General features: G+C 42.1%; 1 protein-coding gene across 4 annotated transcripts in view; it reads right to left on the reverse strand.

Annotated features, from left to right (window-relative positions):
- The window catches only part of LOC124033809 (ankyrin repeat domain-containing protein 27-like), a 31,294-nt gene extending 15,312 nt beyond the window's left edge, over positions 1-15,982 (reverse strand). For 3 of the 4 annotated variants that reach the window (XM_046346181.1, XM_046346172.1, XM_046346155.1), the window contains exons 1-18: positions 15,828-15,982; positions 7,416-7,535; positions 6,499-6,609; positions 5,992-6,148; positions 5,713-5,867; positions 5,343-5,402; positions 5,171-5,224; positions 4,935-5,000; positions 4,750-4,826; positions 4,318-4,439; positions 3,509-3,587; positions 3,206-3,344; positions 2,840-2,932; positions 2,510-2,628; positions 2,246-2,328; positions 1,945-2,060; positions 1,643-1,735; positions 1,155-1,352 (exon numbers count right to left, since the gene is read on the reverse strand). In XM_046346181.1, coding sequence (XP_046202137.1) covers positions 1,155-1,352; positions 1,643-1,735; positions 1,945-2,060; positions 2,246-2,328; positions 2,510-2,628; positions 2,840-2,932; positions 3,206-3,344; positions 3,509-3,587; positions 4,318-4,439; positions 4,750-4,826; positions 4,935-5,000; positions 5,171-5,224; positions 5,343-5,402; positions 5,713-5,867; positions 5,992-6,148; positions 6,499-6,609; positions 7,416-7,517 — 1,824 coding nt within the window. In that variant the 5' untranslated portion in view covers positions 7,518-7,535; positions 15,828-15,982. The remainder of the gene's footprint in view (positions 1-1,154; positions 1,353-1,642; positions 1,736-1,944; positions 2,061-2,245; positions 2,329-2,509; positions 2,629-2,839; positions 2,933-3,205; positions 3,345-3,508; positions 3,588-4,317; positions 4,440-4,749; positions 4,827-4,934; positions 5,001-5,170; positions 5,225-5,342; positions 5,403-5,712; positions 5,868-5,991; positions 6,149-6,498; positions 6,610-7,415; positions 7,536-15,827) is intronic. The other variant, XM_046346163.1, reaches the window with a different exon arrangement.
- Positions 15,983-21,342: the final 5,360 nt, after the last annotated feature.

The raw sequence follows: 21,342 nt of genomic DNA on the forward strand, positions 1-21,342 counted from the left end.
ACATGTCATATATACTACCGTCCAAAAGTTTGGGGTCACTTAGAAATGTCCTTGTTTTCCATGAAAACATACATGAAATTAGTTACAAAATGAATAGGAAAGTCAATATGTTGACAAGGTTATAAATAATGATTTTTAACTGAAATAATAATTGTGTCCTTCAAACTTTGCTTTCATCAAAGAATCCTCCATTTGCAGCAATTACAGCCTTGTAGAACTTTGGCATTCTAGTTGTCAATTTGTTGATGTAATCTGAAGAGATTTCACGCCGTGCTTCCTGAAGCACCTCCCACATGTTGGATAGGCTTGATGGGCACTTCTTACGTACCATACGGTCAAGCTGCTCTCACAACAGCTTAATAAAGTTGAGATCCGGTGACTGTGCTGGCCACTCCATTATAGACAGAATACCAGCTGACTGCTTCTTCCCTAAATAGTTCTTGCACAGTTTGGAGCTGTGCTTTGGGTCATTGTCCGGTTGTAGGAGGAAATTGGCTCTAATTAAGCACCGTCGACAGGGTATGGCATGGTGTAGCCTTCCTTCTTCAAGATCCCTTTTATCCTGCACAAATCTCCCACTTTAACACCACCAAAGCACCGCCAGACCATCACATTGCCTCCACCATGCTTCACAGATGGCGTCAAGCACTCCTCCAGCATCTTTATTTTTTTCTTCTGCGTCTCACGAATGTTCTTCTTTGTGATCCGAACACCTCAAACTTAGATTAGTCTATCCATAACACCAATTTCCAATCTCCACAGAAGGGTGGAGGCTGTTATAGCAGGAAAGAGGGGAAACAACTCCATATTAATGCACATGATTTAGGAATTAGATTTTCGATAAGCTGGTGTCCATTTACTTTTGGTCATGTAGTATAGTTTCAATGGGACATCATCAGCTGTGCTGGATGACTGGCAGTGAATGACGGGCAGTGTGTGGGGGGGGGATAAGATCCTCTTGAAACTGCTTAGAACACAAGTAAGTGTTATATAGACTTATTCAGGAAGAGGACCAGACTTTTAAAAAATGGCAGAGTAATAAAAAAAGAAAAATGTTTATCATTGACACGCTCTGCTTTCCTGGTGTTAAAGTACCCATGTAGGAAGTGTATTTCAGGCAGAGGCAGCTGTGACCAGGGGTCTCTACTCCTCACCTTAGAGTTGAGGGCACATTGTAGTGGAGAGTCGTTGACCTTGTTGTTGATGGTGGTGCTGGCTCCGTTCTGCAGCAGCACCTCAATGATGCCCTCGTAGCCCCACCGGGCTGCGATGTGCAGGGGAGTGTCGCCTTTGTCATTCTGGATGTTCAGACGGCAGACGTGCAGGTCGTAGTACACCAGGGCTTTAACACACTGAGACACGGATAGGATAACACTGTTAGACTGAGAACAATCTCCTCTGAACTACCATAGAGAAGACTGTCAATGCAGGGTGTCCACACCTGTAATCATCATCTAAATACTTATTTAGGGCAGTATCAATACAGATACTGTGACTGCTATCCCATGTACTGTGACTGGTTACATTTCTTCAGCTTTATCACTCAGGTTACTACACAAACTGGCAGAGTCAAGGCTGTTGGAATAAACAGTGCATTTAAATCCAGATTTGAAATGGAGAGTGACTCCCCAAACTGACGTACATCCTCGTGTCCGTACATACAGGCCAGGTGCAGAGGAGTGTTGCCATTGTTATCCTGGGCACCGGAGTAAGCCTTATAGTGCAAGAGCAGCAGCTGGAGTACAGAGAGAGACAGATGGAGACAAACAGAATGAGAAAAATATAAATATGTCAGAGACAATATACAGTTTGTAACAGAAGTATTCTTTTTGCATCTTTAGTGTAGCTCTCCTAGACTGGTTCAAGATCTGTTTAGGAGTAGGCAAGGCAGCACAAACAGATCTGGGACCAGGCTATAGCCGTCCTGCTAGCGTCCTTGCTCACCGTGACTCGCTGGTAGCCCTTCTGGCAGGAGAGGTGAAGGGGTGAGAGGGCATGGTAGTCTGTGGCATTCACCAGAGCTCCCTTAGACACTAGCAGGTCGATCAACAGGGACTGACCTGCCACGGAAAAGACAGGCTTTTTATTTTATTTAGACAGTGGGAAATGAGGGAGACAGATGGAAAGGGATGAACAGTACAGAATGTGGCAGACCAGGAAACTCCTGTTGTGTGGCCTGGTGGCAGTTTTCTGGACAACTTTATGTACCTCTGAAACCTGTTACCTGAAACCTGAAATCTCTTACCGCAGATAGCAGCGACGTGAAGTGGTGTGTATCCCCTGTCGTCTCGAGAGAAGGGCGTTATGATGGAGGGGTCATTCAGGCTCCTGTAAGCAGACAGTGTTGAAGAATAATCACATTTTCAGTTCCTAAGCCATTAAATGGGCAGAAAGGGGAAATGATTGTTTCAAGTGAGAACCCGAGATGTAGTGAAAGAAATAACTTTTCCGACTGAGAATATCATTTTTTTTATGATAGAGGAGTTGTGTGTGTGGGAGCGGTACTCACCCTGAGAGATGGAGCTCACAGTGGTCACAGGAGCAGAGGGGGTGGCACCCCTTTACACCGTCACTCTGGTTCTCACTCAACACACGCTGGACCTCTACCTCGTTACCATTGGCTATGTGCTGCAGGATCCATCAATCCACACACAATCAGCAAAGATAAATCAAATGGATCAACACACACAATTGATTTTTAAAAAAGAAAGTGAATCAAACGTTTTCATATTAAAATGAAATGCTGAATTAAATTAGATGTCCATCTGATGAATGAAGCATAACGTTATGCACAGTGTAGCTTTCTCCCCTTGTTAAGGTCGGGGGACAGGGTTCTCACCTGAAACAGACAGTCTATGGGGGTAGCAGTGTTCTGGGAGAGCAGGTTTATCTTCTGGGTGAAATGCACTTTGTTGTTCAGGTCCTCTAAGCCCTGCAAACCCACAAAGCCATAGTCACTCACTCTGCACAGGGGAGTGTTTTTCTCAATATCATTTTTTCAGTCATTATTGTGGCCTGCTATCACAGGAATTGCAGTGATAAGTTGGTCTAAGTCAACAATGTGATTGGATAGGATATCAGCTACAACAACATATGTGCTTGTGGTGTATAAAGCCCCCTTCACAATACTGAGCCAAGCCAAGTAGGCCAGGACTAATGTCATGTAAAAGACACCCTGTGTACTACTGTACTGCACTGTGCTCACCACGCGGCCCTGGCTCAGGCCGAAGTTTCCCTGTCTGATGAACTCCACGGCGGCCTCGAACGACGTCAGGCAGTAGCTCAGCTCCTCCTTGGTGGAATTACAGAAATGGAAGTTCTTGATGTAGCTCAGGTTGGCCATCCTGGAAGAGCATGCTTGTTAGTTTAACATGGCTGTTAGTCATTAATTAATGACTATATTTAATTACTAGGTCCAAGTTATTCACTTATTCATTAAATGAGTAGTTAGTAGTCACCAGGCTATTTAATGGTCAGTGGTATTACTAGGTTATAACTCCTTACTCACCAATTGGGGATTTCCGTCTTCACCAGTAAGTACAGAATCACAGACAGAAGGTCGTCTGCACACAGGGCCTCTAAGCTAACTGCATATGGAGAAAAGGGAAATGAAAGATGTTATTAAATGACTGTGGTTGCGTCTAAGGTTCAGTGACTGTGTGAGGTTTACAACTAGAGCATACAGCAGGGAGAAATGGCTCTTCAAAATGAAGACATAAAAGTGTCATCCTACAAAGCAGGAAAGTGTCCACACAGTCAGTAACCACTCAGACACTCTGCCTCTGTCCTCATTTAGGCTTTAAATTGGTCAATTGGTTGTTTGGCCATCAGAAATTAGGAGTGGATTGCAGCACTCTGCAGAGACAGGGTCTGGTTGTTATGTGGCAAACAAGGTTGGATTTGCAAAACAAACTGGACATACACATTAGGGCCCTACAGTTTCTGTTCTGTGGACCGTGTGTACAAACCAAGTTATTATATTACCAGGAAGGGAGTGAATAGAACAGACAACAAATCCTGATCTGGGTTACAATGACCAGCCTTGAAAGACTTGTAGGCTGCTTATAATAATGTCATGTCTACATAAAACATTGGTAAATCAGCTTTTTATGCATTTCTGGATTAAAGCAAACATTTTATTTGATGATACAACAATCAGCCCATTGACAGTGGAATGCAAATGTGCCTTTAAAATGGAATCTGTCCCATTTGTGATGGTTCCATTCAAGTCTGTAACACTGTGTAAACTGCTGCCGATGTGACATGAAATGGCATAGGTAGGATGGACAGAGACAGACATAAAAAACAGACACATACCAGAGTGGCTGGGGGACTGCATGATTGTGAGAGACACCTTCCTGAGGCAGAGCAGTTTGTGTAGAGGAGAGGTGCAGCGGTTCAACTGGCTCAGCTCCCTTTTGGCCCGAGGGATATTTATACTGTAGGAGGAGACATAACATGGAAGTACAACAGGATAAGTTAATATTGATACTGTACGAGAGTGGAAAGACAAAACATACTCCTATTGTCTATAGACACAACAACAGTAGTGGTGAAATGACCTGATAGGGATCTACTGCTATAAACCTGCTTGACATTATGGAGATCAATATGGTGTCTGTTCATTTTTGTTTGTGTTGTATGCAGACTTGTTTTTTGTCCAGCACAGAATTATAATGTGCATCACGTTATTGAGTTGTAATCATAAAAAGCAGAAATTAAAAGAGACCACGTGGAAAAAACAACAACCTAAATTCAGATTTGACCCCAAAGTCTTTCTGCTGCAGGTCTTGCAGGCCTCTGGTGGTTTTGTTGAAGGCAGAATCCTGTTGGAACAGTGATAATAAAACATAGATATTAACCTTCACTGCATGGGAATTCTGGGCCTATAAATGACAGCATTATCAAATACTGTATAGTATTTATTTACATACCTGGCTGGCTTCAAGAGTCCCCACAAAATTAAAGACGAAATCATGGATACAATGATGTATATACATCTAAAAGAAAAACAATATTTACTGACAACTTTACATAAAAATATATTACATCATTATAGCATCACACAACAGAATTTCGCTGAGGACCAGAATGAAGAAACAGTCCAAAAAGCAGCAGACATGTCAAATTTGAAAGTAAGTGTGAGGGATGACGACTAGGATAGAACTACCTCAACCGCCTGTTTGAGGAGAGTCATCTGGAGCTCCTGTTTGACCAGCAATTTCTGAAAGGAGGTTTAACAAATCAGCTTTACTTCTCAGGATTGTGTCCAATACGCATGAAACAGTAGAAAATTATGTGAAAATGAGTTTTGTTTTTCCGTAGCAAAACATGCTACTCACCAGGCGAGAGTCTCTCAACAGGCACTGAAGACATTTAGTATAAAGAGAATTCACAGAGTCCTGAGGGGAATTCACAGAGTCCTCAGTTACATGTTAAAGCAGTACATCACAGCAGAAGTCATATAACATCTTATTATACATCTATAGCATACAATACACTAGTGTACATTACTATAGTATAGCCATTTCATATTATACATTAGTGTGTCATTACTGTACACCGAGTGTACAAAACATTATGAACGCATTCCTAATATTGAGTTGTACCCCTTTTGCCCTCAGAACAGCCTCAATTGGTCGGGGCATAGACTCTACATGGTGTCGAAAGCAGTCTAGCGTCAGATAGGTGTTGTTTAAGGTCAGTACTTACGATGTGGTGTCGCAGTCCCTTCTTTTCCTGCTCCTTAAATGAGTGGCAAAAGCTGCTGATGAACTTGTCCAGTTTCTCAACATGGCGGCCCAGGAACTCCCTGACATCCTCCACATTCTTCAGATAGTACGGGGCTGGGCTGGGGGCCACCTCCACTGTGAGAGAAAATAGGGAGAGAAGAAAGGTGAGAGTGAGATGGTGGCTGTATCTGATTCCATATAGACTAAACCATACACTAAGTTAATCAACTTTTGTCACTTTGGAGGATAGCAGTACTACCTGGGCTTTGGTTGGTGTCAATGGGCCTGGCGATACACAGGATACTGTAGCTCTGCTCCTTCTCATTGTAGAAGGTCTCCTCAAACAGGATGGGCACATTGGCTGGGGCCTGGAACCCTAAGCCCAGTCTCACCAAGCTGTCCTGGATGGTCAGCTCCTATCAGACAGGACAAAAACACAGGTAGTATTGTTGCCCAAGATGTCTTAACCAAGAACGTTGTGCTTTATAGCGGCTGTTTACAATCAACTAGATGGGTATATAGCAGTGAAGGCTGCTGAGAGGAGGACTGCTCATAGTAATGGCTGGAACAGAGCTAATGGAATTTAATGAAACATGTGTTTAATGCATTTTGACACCATTCCACTCTAGCCTTTACCACAAGCCTGTCCTCCCCAATTAAGGTGCCACCAACCTCCTGTGGTATAGAGAAAATGAAACTGCATGATATTTTGTATTGTTGCACCAATGATACAACAGGAACTGTAGCGTTGGCAGATGGATCTTACCTTCCCATCTATAGTCTGATACCCTTCTCCAGATGGGTGTAAAACGTAGGTTTCAAACTGGGATGCTGTGTACGCACTAAGGGTTATGCTTCCACAGCACGGCACCAAAACCTGGGGCACAACCACACCATCATCAACAAGGGTAATCAACAATGCTTCTCGTGACTGACAGAATGGATTCATCAAAAGGTTTATTGGTGAAGTACCCACAATAAAAAGCACCTGAGCCGACTGTAAAAAATGCTACTTCACATTTAAGACAGTAGCATTTATTTCTCTGGTACGGCCTACCACCCACATGCAATCCAACACCTATGACAGTAGTGTCTGCATGAGCTTTCTCTCGCCCCCGCTCCTTCTCTCACTGTAGGAGGTGGTTACTAGACAGAGCTCTCCTTTGAGAACTTCCCAGAACACTAACAGTGGTGAGTCATAGTAATGGTCCAGATATTATCCTCTTGATATTCCTTTGCTAACCACCAAGTAGGCTGAGAACCTTCTAAGTGGCCATTTTCTATAAATGGCAAGATAAAACCATTTTCCAAAGCAATAACATGGACTCCCTCCCTGAAAAATGGACTATTTTCCTTTATGTTCTTCTTATCTCTGCATAAATGGATGCTCTCGTGCCCTGCATATCAACCTAGCAGCTAACTTGCCATAAAGAGAATCTTCAGTCTGTGTGTTACCAAATTGTCCTGCCTTTTCTGGACAGTCACGCTGGCCTAGCCCCATATGTTGAACCTTTACATTGTTTGATTCTGCTCCAAGTCTACACACAGCTGGAATATTTACTGTATATGATCATGCAAGCCTGAACACAATAGTTTTATTCTGCCGAGCTTGGTAACATACACAATATAAAAAGGGCTGAGTACTATAGTATGGCCCCACAGCCACAGCTGTCAGTCACTCACAATGCCATGTAGCTCTGCCACTCTGCTGCACAGGTCGGGTCTCTGCTTCTCCAGTGCCAGGTAAAAAGGGTTCTTCAGGAGGTTCTCATCATACACAGCCATAAGGATCTGGATCTCTGGCTCCAGGGGGGAGGAAGAGAGGTGGACAGTTAACAGTAAATATGTGGTAGGAGGGAAGGATTCCATATTAGGTGACTTTGTCTGGCTGACTACAACAACAAAAATGCTTCCATGTTGCTCCATAAGGACGAAGACTCAGCCCAGGCTGGACAGAGAACATGTTAGAGTTGTTGACATGAAGTAGCCTAGGTAAGAGCTAAATGGCTAGGGGTTTAGTCCACCAGCCAAATTTCTGTCGAACATGCAGTATATGTTGGCTATTTATGGTAGCAATTAGCCTGGGGACGAGGTTAAGGGTTTGCCAAAGAAGACAAACAGACAGAAGCAGCTAGGTCCAGAGAGAGTAGTCTTTCCTGAAGCATCTGAAACCACAACAGGAACAACAAGAATATTGTTCCTGTCTCCAGGGTTGCTCTCCTCCTCCCTCTCCCTAGCCAGCTGCCTCTCAGCTGAGCTCGTTAACATTCTCGGAAATTACATTACAAAAGCTGGTTCCCCACATAAGTGCATCTCCAGGGCCAGAGATTCTGTATGTGTATATGACATGTTTAGAAGAACTTAATGAAACATCAACCTTTATTAAAGAGACACACAGCAGGAAGGATCGAACCAACAGGTTGTTAAAGGCTCAATGCATCGCTCTCTCTCCTCTCTCTCTCTCTCACTTTATTATAAATAAATAGCTTCTTAGCAAGAACACTTTCGAGCAAGAATTTAGCTATGACTGTCTTGAAGTGGTCTGAGTGGGGAGGGAAAACTTTTAAAAAGTCATTATTGGCAGAGGTTGTGTCTATTGACTAATTTACCAAAAAGTGATGTCACCAGGCAGGGCAAAACTCTATCCCACCAAAAAAGGTTGGCCTGAAATCTCTATTTTCAAACAGCTCTAACACTAAAAGGGCATCATCATATTCACAAATTCACAGTATTCCAACCTCAATGTAGAAATAAATAAAAACAAAATCACATTTGACTGCACCGAGCCTTTCCAAGATGTTCCCCAAGCCTCAAATGTTCAGACAGAAGCCTCATCTCCTGTTGAAACTATTTAAAAAAAGATGAGATTTAGCCAGGTCATATGATGCCGTGGCATCACATCTTCCCTTATGTCTCCTTCTGATATAAAACTCCAAACATTCCATTGGAACATCATAAATACATCATGTGAGCATCATCCCCAAAATGGAGAATACCAGAATATGAAATCCATTTAAAGTCTCATCATCTGATAGAATAGATCAGGCTACTCACTTGTTTGCGCCGAGTAAAGCGGACTTGAGATGCTGAGCTCAACATCATCTTTACGAATCGCAGGAAAGATAACTCCATTGGGGGGGGGGGTCATTCACAACAGCAGAGTGGGACTGGGAGGACTCATCTTAAACTAATCCAGCCTCTTTCGGAGTCGGACAAGGCTTCATAGTAGATCAGCAGTAGCTCAGGCTCAGAGTGAAGACAGGAGCACTATCAACTTCCACCCTCATCTCCCTGTGTGCTCCCTGCCTGGTAGGCTATCAGATAGACACTGCCTGATGGCCTGAAACCCTGAAGAATGTGCCGTGTGACCTGTCTGCAGGGTCTGAACCAGCCTGGTTTGTGGAAAACTTCCTTCACACTTGTGACCAGTGAACTGTAAGCATAAAGAAGCATCCGTTTTCTTCAAGATAATGGACAAAGTATATTTCTTCATCTGACCTTTCATGCTGTTTGGTCAAGCTATACTGTATATCTATATTACATTGAGACATCTTCTGATGGAAGTCCTTTTGTCTACTATATACACTATACCGTGTATTCGGAAAGGCAAAACTGCTCCAGCTCCTTCAAGTTGGATGGGTTCCGCTGGTGTACAGCATTCTAAGTCATACCACAGATTCTCAATTGGATTGAGGTCTGGGCTTTGGTTAGGCCATTCCAAGACATGTACATGTTTCCCCTTAAACAACGCGAGTGTTGCTTTAGCAGTATACTTAGGTTCATTGTCCTGCTGGAAGGTGAACCTCTGTCCCAGTCTCAAATCTCTCGACAAACAGGTTTCCCTCAATAATTTCCCTGTATTTAGCACTATCCATCATTCCTTAAATTCTGACCAGTTTCCCAGTCCCTGCCAATGAAAAATGTCTCCACAGCATGATGCTGCCACCACGCTTCACTGTGGGGATGGTTTTCTCAGGGTGATGAACAGTATTGGGTTTGCGCCGAACATAGCATTTTCCTTGATGGCCAAAAAGCTACATTTCAGTCTCATCTGACCAGAGTACCTTCTTCCATATGTTTGGAGTCTTCCACATGCATTTTGGCCAACACCAAACGTGTTTACTTATTTTCTTTAAGCAATGACTTTTTCTGACCACTCTTCCATAAAGCCCAGCTCTGTGGCGTGTAAGGCTTAAAGTGGTCCTATAGACAGATGCTCCACAGCGGAGATCAGAGCTTTGCAGCTCCTTCAAGGTTATCTTTGGTCTCTTTGTTGCCTCTCTGATGAATGCCCTCCTTGCCTGGTCCATGCATTTTGGTGGGCAGCCTTCTCCTGGCAGGTTTGTTGTGGTGCCATATTCTTTCCATTTTTTAATAATGGATTTTTTAAAAATGGTGCTCCGTGGAATGTTCAAAGTATTATTTTTTTATAACCAAACCCTGATCTGTACTTCTCCAAAACGTTGTCCCTGACCTGTTTGGAGAGGTCCTTGGTATTCATGGTGCCGCTTGCAGACTGAGGCCTTTCAGAACAGGTAGGTAGGTAGGTAGGTAGGTAGGTAGGTAGGTAGGTAGGTAATATATATATATATATCATGTGACACTTAAAGTCAATCTGTGTGCAATCTAATTATGTGACAAAGGTAATTTGCTTGCACCAGATGTTATTTAGGGGCTTCATAGCAAAGGGGGTGAATACACATGCATACCACTTCAGTTCTCTTTTAAAAAACAAGTTATTTTATTCAGTTCACTTCACCAATTTGGACTATTTTGTGTATGTCCATTACATGAAATCCAGATTAATTTTAAATGACAGGTTGTAATGCAACAAAATAGGAAAAAACATAAAGGGGGTGAATACCTTTGCAAGGCACTGTACCCATCTATATAAAAAAGGTCCCAAAGTTGACAGTGCATGTCAGAGCAAATAGCAATCCACGAGGTCGAAGGAATTGTCCGTAGCGCTCCGAGATAGGATTGTGTCGAGGCACAGATCTGGGGAAGGGTTCCAAAATATTTCTGCAGCATTGAAGGTCCCCAAGAACACAATGGCCTCCATCATTCTTAAAATGAAAGAATTTTGGAACCACCTAGACTCTTCCTAGAGCTGGCCACCAGGCCAAACTGAGGGGAGAATCAGGGGAGAAGGGCCTTGGTCAGGGAAGTGACCAAGAACCCGATGGTCACTGACAGAGCTCCAGAGCTCTTCTGTGGAGATGGGAGAACCTTCCAGAAGGACACCCATCTCTGTAGCACCAATCAGGCCTTTATGGTAGAGTGGCCAGATGGAAGCCACTCCTCAGTAAAAAGGCACGACAGCACGCTTAGATTTTTCCAAAAGACTCTCAGACCATGAGAAACAAGATCCAGGACCTCAGACTGGGGCGAAGGTTCACCTTCCAACAGGACAACGACCATAAGCACACAGCCAAGACAACGCAGGAGTGGCTTCGGGACAAGTCTCTGAATGTCCTTGGGTGGCCCAGCCAGATCCCAGACTTGAACCCAATGGAACATCTCTGGACAGACCTGACATTAGCTGTACAAAAAAATAAAAAATGACTTTTTGCTTTATCATTATAGAGCATGGTGTGTAGATGGATGAAGGAAAAAACGCAAGGCTGTAACATAACAAAATGTGGAAAAAGTCAAGGGATCTGAATATTTTTCAAATGCACTGTTTATACAAAGGTATGTGGACAACCCTTCAAAATAAGGGCATTCAGCTATTTCAGCCGCACTGTTGCTGACAGGTGTATACAATCGAGTACAGCCATGAAGTCTCCATAGACAAACATTTACAGTAGAATGGCCTCACTGAACTGTCATAGGATGCCACCTTTCCAACAAGTCAGTTTGTCAAATTTCTTCCCCATTAGAGCTTCCCCAGTCAACTGTAAGTGCAGTTATTGTGAAGTGGAAACATCTAGGCGCAACAGCGGCTCAGCCGCGAAGTGGTAGGCCACCCAAGCTCACAGAACTGTACCGCTGAATGCTGAAGAGTGTAAAAAAAGAATTTGTCCAATACTCACTACTGAGTTTCAAACTGCCTCTGGAAGCAATGTCAGCACAATAACTGTTAGTTGAGAGCGTCATGAAATGGGTTTCCATGGCCGAGCATCCGCACGCACGCACAGAAGCCTAAAATCACCACAAGCAATGCCAAGCGTCAGCTGGTGTGGTGTAAAGCTTGCCGCCATTGTACTCTGGAGCAGTGGAAAAGTGTTCTCAGGAGTGATGAATCACGCTTCACCATCTGGCAGTGCGATAGACAAATCTGGGTTTGGCGGATGCCAGGAGAACACTACCGGCCAGAATGCAGTGCCAACTGTAAAGTTTGGTGGAGGAGGAATAATGGTCTGCGGCGGTTTTTCATGGTTCCATCTAGGCACCTTACATCCAGTGAAGGGAAGTCAACACTACAGCATACACTGACATGCTATACGATCCTGTGCTTCCAACTATGTGGCATTTTGGGAAAGGGCCTTTACAGTTTCAGCATAACAATTCCCCTGCGCACAAAGCGAGGGCCATATACAAAATGGTTTGTCAAGATTGGTGTGGAAGAACTTGACAGGCCCACACAGAGCCCTGACCTCAACCACCTTAAGGATGAATTGGAACGCTAACTGCGAGCCAGGCCTAAGAGCCCAACCTCACTAATGCTTGTGGCTGAATGGAATCAAGTCCCCAAAGCATGTTCCAACATCTAGTGGAAAGCCTTCCTAGAGCAGAGGAGGCTTTTATACAATAGCAGCAACAGAGGGACCAACTCCATACTAATGCCCATAATTTAGGAATGAGATGTTAGATGAGCATGTGTCCACATACTTTGTCATGTAGTGTCAGCGTATAGTACTTCTCTGTTAAAAACAGACAGACCTCTAGCCAGTAAAGAACAATTGGATCACCTAATTTGAAGAGGTTCCTGAAGAAAACACTTGTCTAACTTTCTTGCCTTTGTTTTGACTAGCTCAAGAATAAACTAAGTTAAAAATAGCAACATCCTGTCTAAGGCCTGTTTTAGGTTAGTAGTCTATTGGATTAGACTTATCGTGCCAGATCTCATCTTGATAACAAGTGCCTTCAACCTGTTTTATATATAATGAAAGACACTTGTGAGAACGGTCAAGTACACTTTACAAATAGACTGGAGGCAATCCCATGCCTGGCAACCAGAAATGACAAATGTTGGAGACAAAACATAGGCCAGCCTAAACAATCAAATCCTAGGGAAATGATACCAAGTGGAGCACATAACCAGGTTGGTCCACTACCTAAGGCGACATGTTACAATAGAAGGTCCCATGTTGTAACACACTGATCAATAGACTCCTTCAAGACGAGCAGTAACAATGAATGCAAATTCAAACAAGAAGGTTTTAAAAACATACTGATTCAATTGCACTTGAAATGAATAGGCCCATAATTTCCTCTGCCAAAGCCATGGCAATGTTTGCAGAGCTGGACTCTGGTTTTAATTCCCCAACACAGCTAACATCAATCCTGTTGTTTCCATGGAAAGAAGTGTACCCAGGCGAAAGCACAAGCGTCGACAACATAGGCCTATCATAGATTACTTGAGTAAATTTGAAACATTGTGTCAGCCCCAAAGTCAACTGAAATGGACACTGCATCGTATGATCATGTGCTTGTCCAACAGAAAAAAATAAATGCAATTGATTTAATGTACTAGGCTAATTTAGAGTTCGCTATTTTAGTATCCCGTGGATAACAAGCCAAAACTGTATACAATTTGATGTCCCCACAAATCAGATTTCACGGACGACAGTCTTAAAATGTGCTCATCAAAGGCGCCGTAAAACCATGGCGTCTTGAATGCATAGGCTTGCCGGTATGATGCATGACTGACCTCATGGTCAGGAATAGAGCTTACCAGCTTATAGTTATAAAAAACTGAAATGAGTTACCTCTGGTTTGTAAGGCCATTCCATTCAGCCAGCGGAGTTCACCGTCCATCACGTAGACAGGAAGAAACTCTCCGGAATAGAAAGGTGGAGGTGTATGGTTCATGATGCTGTGATTGTGGTAACATACAGGAACTCAAGTCCTTCGGTTTTCCCGATCTGGAATACCTCACCATCAAATGCAGACTGCATTACCTCCAAAAATAATTTTATTCGGTCATCGTCACTGCCATGTATATTCCCCAACAAGCAGACATCCATACAGCTCAAGGAACTACATTAGACTTTGTACAAACTAGAAAACGCATATCTTGAGGCTGCATTTATAGTAGCTGGGGACTTTAATAAAATAAACATGAGGAAAACGCGAACAAAATCTTATCAAACACATCTCCTGTACTACATGCAAATCAAAGACTCTGGATCATTGCTACTCTACCTTCCGGGATGACAAGGCCCTCCTTGGGCCAGTAACTGGCCAGTAACTGAAAAGTTTGCAGGTTTGAATACCTGAGCCAACACGGTGAAAAATATGTCGATGTGCCCTTGAGCGAGGCACTTAAACCCAATTTGCTCCAGGGTGGCCATACTACTATAGCTGACCCTGTACAACAATACATTTCACTGTACCTATCTGGTATGTGACAAAGCATTGTTGATTTATGCTCCTCCCCACCTATAGGCAGAAACTTAAGCAGGAAGCACCCATGGTAAGCACTGTTCAATGTTAGTCTGACCAATCGGAATCTATGCTTCAAGATTCTTTTGATCACGAGGACTGGGAAATGTCCGGGTAGTTCATCAAGACGTGCATGGAGGATGTTGTTTCCACTGTATCATAATCATGAAATGCTTTGAGAGGTTAAGGACCATATCATCTCCACCTTACCGGACAGCCTAAACCCACTACAATTTGCATACCGCACCAACTAATCCACAGACAACGCAATCGCCATTGCACCCCCAGGGGTACAATAGTGCACAGGTTGAAAAATTCCAGGAATAGGTTATATTATAGAGATATGTATATATATATATATTGCAAAATTACACTTGATATATTGCAGGTAAGGGGTGTCATGTGTTTGCAATTTTCAGGCTGTAAGAGACAGTCAAAGTTCAATATCATACAAATACTTGCTTTGGAAGTGGACAAAAATATGGCCTGGAACAATGCTCACAAGACAGCATTGAAATCCATAATAGCTGGCTAGATCAAGGGGCATAAATTACTCTAGCAATGTAAGCAATGTTCTGTCAATTGGACATCGATCATTCCCTGCAAATAGAGACTTAGTAAGTGGACTGCACAAGCTACATGGGTCATATAGATATCAGTGCCAGGTTTTTGTATTCTTAAATACATTAACACGTTAGCTAGCCCAAGATGTACTCTTAAAAGGAGCCAACCGTTACTCCTTAATTTAACGTATGTTATTTACAAAGGTAGACTGGCAGCCAAAACAGACAAATAAAATGTTATTGGCCACATACACATATTTAGTAGCTGTAATTGCGTGTGTAACGAAATGCTTGTAAATGCATCTAAAACGTGAATAGATTCTCAATTGTGAAACTTTTCTACAAAAATAAATTAAAAAGCTATTTATTTTCAGATCACATCAAAATAACTTCACAAATGCAAAATGAAACACTTAAAACACTGTTAACGGGTTTAATCACAGTTGCAGCTGACATTTTTCAGTGACACATTTCTGGCGGCCTTCTTCCGTTACACAGGTGTTCGGAGCACGCTAGTTATCACAGGTGGTCTCTCTTTCGTAAACACAACCCATAACATGGCGATATGACTGTGTGGCAACACTAACCATATAAAATGTGTATCAATTCAACCTTTTGTTTTCATAAAATTATGTATTGGTGATATGAAATATCCTTATGCTTCCAAAACCGTACCGCAAGCAAATGCGTGTACATGTTCAGACCGAGCATCAGGGCTTTTAACAAAACTCCCCCGTACAGAAGACGCATTCGTCCAATGATTTATGGCGTTAATGGAACTGAGTCATGATCAAGGGATAACACGCTGCTTATCTTTCAGCTATCTAGCTGCAGTAGTTAGCAAGCTAGCTCACAGCAACAACGACGTCGACTTGCATTTAACGTTACATTCATACAAACACAATATGTCCATCTAACTTACCTCTATTTGCTAAACCCCGAGGAATCGCATTCCAAAATGCTCTTCTTCAAAAGACGTGCAGTAAACAGAAGTCACCATCTAATCCACCGATGTCTGTCAACACTAACACCAGTCTCCATAATTTACTACTATTCTGAAAGCAGCAATAAAGGTGACGTCACTATCGTAATGAGGAACCCTTCCAAATTAAAGCCCATATTTCAATCCCATTGCATGGTTAACTCATTCAAAATATATATTTTAATCAACATCGATATGCATTGTGTTTGTAAGCAAATGCAATAAGGATTTTATTTATTTATTATTAAGCCCACTCCTGAAAAATAAAATGTTAAAACTGGTATGTTGATAATATTGGGATTATAAGGAAAAAATATATTGTGCTGATGTAAAAGTGGGGTTTGGAGTACTCGGTATGGTCTGTAGATATGTTGTAATTTCATGGGACAGTGAAAAATACGACGTGTTGTCGACCTTTTACTACACACATTTTACTACACCCAAATTCAGCATGTCTTTGTAAGGGGACTCTTATTTTGAGATAAAAACAAATCCGCGATCGTGATGCCAGCATCATATCCTGCTGCATGGAGAACGGTAAATCCCTCATTTGATGAGGGAAATAAACGCGAGTTTGGTTTTGTCAACCAATCAGGTGAAGGTTCGCCGATTTACAGCAAACCAATCCCGCTACTCCGGGACAAATTGTTCAACCGCCTGCCTCAAATCATCAACCGAAAGGATGACACTCCACTGCGCATAATGTAGCCAAGTTACACTGTATACATACAGTATAATACTAAAGAAGCCTCTACTGCTCTCTAACACGTTCTTGAACTTGATTTGCAGAATAACATATTGTAATGACCCGACTAGATCATAAATGGACAATTGTCCAGACAGAGGCTTGAGTTTACGAATTGACGGTTTATTACACCAACTCTACACAGGCTACTGTTTGGGCCGTAGCACACGCCAAATAGATGACACAAGCCAATCGTGACCGTCTCTTGTGAAGCCCAGACGTAAGAGAGAGAGAACAAAGGCTGAACCTGGTCTTAACTTCCAATGCTCCACCCCCCTGCCCAACCCCCCTCCACGCCACTCCGCCAACCACCAGGATGCCCGGCATCAGAACATTCCAGGCATTCCCGTGATTGGCAGATAACAGGTTGATTGACAGGTCGGACCCCGCGAACACCGGGTACTGGTCAGTACAACACAACCACCTCCTAGCCTAACACATAACACACAGCTGTCTGTGCGGGTCGCTACAATATGTTTAAGTGTTTCTTTCACAGTGTAATGTGCAATGTCAGTGTGCAATCGGGATACTTAAATGTGTACGTGACTTACTCTTTTCTTATCCATCACTTATTCAAAAAGGGCTGTGATTTGTATTTTATATTCTAACATGAAACAGGGCTTTAAATCAGCAACACAGTGAAAGTTTAGGCCTCAATTGCATAGGCGCTGGGAACCACAGGGAGCAAATGTCAGAGGTCCCCTACCTACCCGTGGTAAACAATTAGTTTGTAATAAAGGGCCCTTTCAATATATTTAAAATGGGCCCAAATTAGGCATGTACAGTACCTTCAGAAAGTATTCACATCCCTTGACTATTTGCACATTTTGGAGTGACAGCCTGAATTTCAAATATATTTAATTTAGATTGTGTCACTGGCCGACACACAATACCCCAAAATGTCAGTGGAATTGTTATTTAATTTTTTACAAATGTGAAATGTTTTGAGTCAATAAGTATTCGACCCTTTTGTTCTTGCAAAGCATAAATAAATTCAGGTGTAACATTTTTCCTTAACTCACAAATTGCATGAGCTCATTCTGCGCAATAAGTTTAACATGATTTTTGAATTACTCCCTCATCTCTGTACCCCACATATACAGATAATTGTAAGGTCCCTCAGACAAGCAGTGAATTTCAAACAGAGGTTTTCCAATGCCTCGCAAAGGTCACCTATTGGTAGATGGGTAAATATTTTAAAAAGCAGACATTGGATAGCTCTTTGAGCATGGTGAAGTAATTAATTACACTTTGGATGGTGTATCAATACACCCAGTCAATACAAAGATACGGAGAGGAAGGAAACCACTCAGTGACTAAAACAGTTAAGAGTTTATTGGCTGTGATAGTAGAAAACTGAGGATGGATCAACTACATTGTAGTTACACCACAATACTAACCTAATTGACAAAGTGAAAAGAAGGAAGTCGGCACATGTTTGGGGCATATCCAACACATCACTGGGTACCACTTCATATTTTCAAGCATGGTGGTGGCTGCATCATATTATAGGTAGGGAGTGTTTTAGGATAAAAGGAAACAAAATAAAGCTAAGCACAGGCAAAAATCGTAGAGGAAAACCTGGTTCAGTCTGCTTTCCAACAGACACTGGGAAACAAATTCACCTTTCAGCAAGACAACAACCTAAAACGCAAGACTGGGTATACACTGGAGTTGCTTACCAAGACGACATTGAATGTGCCGGAGTGGCCTAGTTACAGTTGACTAAAATAGACTTGAAATTCTAACATGTATTCACACCCCTGAGTCAATACTTATGTAAATGAGATATCTGTATTTCATTTTCAATAAATTAACAAAACATAAAAAATAAAAAAAGTGTTAACTTTACCCATTTAACTTTGATTTTTTATTTAATACATTTTAAATTCAGGCTGTTACAACAAAATGCAAAATAAGTCAAGGGATATGAACACTATATCAGACTTACACTGCCACATGCTGATAAAGGTACAATGTTGAAATGTGTGTTAGTGAAAAGAGGAAGTAGGAAAGCAGCTATTAGATTTTGAAGCATGTCCATTCATGAGAGCCCACCAATGTTTACCTACCAATACCCATTCACCTCTTTACAGGTATTGTAATGAGTAGGAATGTTACATGTTTGGTGTTCCAGTAGTTACTAGGGTGATCCAGTGCTATGTGTAATAAACAAATTATAACAGGGAAATTCAAGAAACAAAGAACTTTAATTTAACCAAAAAACAATGCTTATACATGGATTGAGACAAAAAAAATACAATATGATACATGTTAATTGACAAGATCACACAAGCTACATGGGTATAGGTTTCCGTGATAGATTTTTGCCAGAACATCAGCGCCCTCTTCAAAATTTAACAAATGCCTCTTCAGTAATCAACAAATGCCTCAGTAATCAACACACACAAATATGACCATTCTGTGAAAAGGTGAGACTCTCAAGAACACAGGCTTCACAAGACTCCCCTGAAGGTCCCCCCAGGACCAGTTAAAAAAATGAAAGGAAGTATATAAGAGCGTCTGCTAAATGACTTAAATGTAATGTAAATGTAATATACAGTCGTGGCCAAGGGTTTTGAGAATGACACAAATATACATTTTAGAAGTCTGCTGCATCAGTTTGCATGATGGCAATTTGCATATACTCCAGAATGCTATGAAGAGTGATCAGATGAATTGCAATTAATTGCAAAGTCCCTATTTGCCATGCAAATGAACTGAATCCCCCAAAAACATTTCCACTGCATTTCAGCCCTGCCACAAAACGACCAGCTGACATGTCAGTGATTCTCTGATCAACACAGGTGTGAGTGTTGACGAGGACAAGGCTGGAGATCCCTCTGTCATGCTGGTTGAGTTCAAACTGGAAGCTTTAAAAAGGAGGGTGGTGCTTGGAATCATTGTTCTTCCTCTGTCAACCATGGTTACCTGCAAGGAAACACGTGCCGTCATCATAGCTTTGCACAAAAAGGGCTTCACAGGCAAGGATATTGCTGCCAGTAAGATTGCACCTAAATAAACCATTTATCGCATCATCAAGAACTTCAAGGAGAGCGCTTCAATTGTTGTGAAGGCTTCAGGGCGCAAAAAAATTCCAGCAAACTCCAGGACAGTGTCCTAAAGTCGATTCAGCTGCGGGATCGGCGCACCACCAGTACAGAGCTTGCTCAGGAATGGCAACAGGCAGGTGTGAGTGCATCTGCACGCACAGTGAGGCAAAGACTTTGAGGTTGGCCTGGTGTCAAGAAGGGCAGCAAAGAAGCCACTTCTCTCCGCGAAGAACATTGGGGACAGACTGATATTCTGCAAAAGGTACAGGGATTGGACTGCTGAGGACTGGGGTAGTCATTTACTCTGATGAATCCCCTTTACAATTGTTTGGGGCATCCGGAAAAAAGCTTGTCTGGAGAAGACAAGGTGAGCGCTACCATCAGTCCTGTGTCATGCCAACAGTAAAGCATCCTGAGACCATTCATGTGTGGAGTTGCTTCTCAGTCTAGGGAGTGGGCTCACTCACAATTTTGCCTAAGGACAGCCATGAATAAAGAATGGTACCAACACATCCTCCGAGAGCAACTCCAAATGATCCAGGAACAGTTTGGTGATGAACAACGCCTTTTCCAGCATGATGGAGCACTTTGCCATAAGGCAAAAGTGATAACTAAGTAGCTCGGGGAACAAAACATCGATATTTTGGGTCCATGGCCAGGAAACTCCCCAGACCTTAATCCCATTGAGAACTTGTGGTCGATCCTCAACAGGCGGGTGGACAAACAAAACCCCACAAATTCTGACAAACTCCAAGCATTGATTATGCAAGAATGGGCTGCCATCAGTCAGGATGTGGCCCAGGAGTTAATTGACAGCATGCCAGGGCAGATTGCAGAGGTCTTGAAAAAGAAGGGTCAACACTGCAAATATTGTCTCTTTGCATCAACTTCATGTAATTGTCAATAAAAGCCTTTGACACTTATGAAATGCTTGTAATTATACTTCATAGTAACATCTGACAAAAATATCTAAAGACACTGAAGCAGCAAACTTTGTGAAAATTAATGTGTCATTCAAAACTTTTGGCCACGACTATGTTAACAGTTTAGTGCCAGAAATAAGGGGTTAAATACATGGACAAATAAAAATGTTTCCTGATCTTTCTTATACTGTAGCTCTCAGATATAGGACAGACACTTCAGAACAAACTTCCTTTAAAAAAAATTGGGGGGGGACATCCATTGTTCCATGTAGTTGACCTGTTATTCAATTAGTTGGTTTGGGCTAATAGCAGCAAAGCCAAATAGATCATTTTTTCATGTTTTTTTTTAAAATAATTCAAGGGCTCTTAAAATTCTAAATCAAATTGCAAAATGATCCTTGGTATGACCTTCTTTAAATATTTCTATATAGTTTAGCATTTGTGGCACAAATCCCATTCAAGTCATAGTACTAATATTAGCATTTTTTTATGGCACATTATGTCCAAATCATCCTAAATTATCAAACATTGATTGTGCAGCTCAACTAATTTACTTAGATGATTTTGACCTGATGCACTAAAAATGCTAATTTAGGTACCATGACTTGCAGGGGATTTGTGCCACAAATGCTAAAATGAAAGCACTTTTTACAACAAGTGCTTCACAGTGACACAGTCTAATCCTCCAAAGAACAAGCAGAAGCACAGAGGCAAGGAATAACACCCAGATGGAA

The sequence above is a fragment of the Oncorhynchus gorbuscha genome, linkage group LG01 (genome assembly GCF_021184085.1).
Source record: "Oncorhynchus gorbuscha isolate QuinsamMale2020 ecotype Even-year linkage group LG01, OgorEven_v1.0, whole genome shotgun sequence".
NCBI lineage: Eukaryota > Metazoa > Chordata > Actinopteri > Salmoniformes > Salmonidae > Oncorhynchus > Oncorhynchus gorbuscha.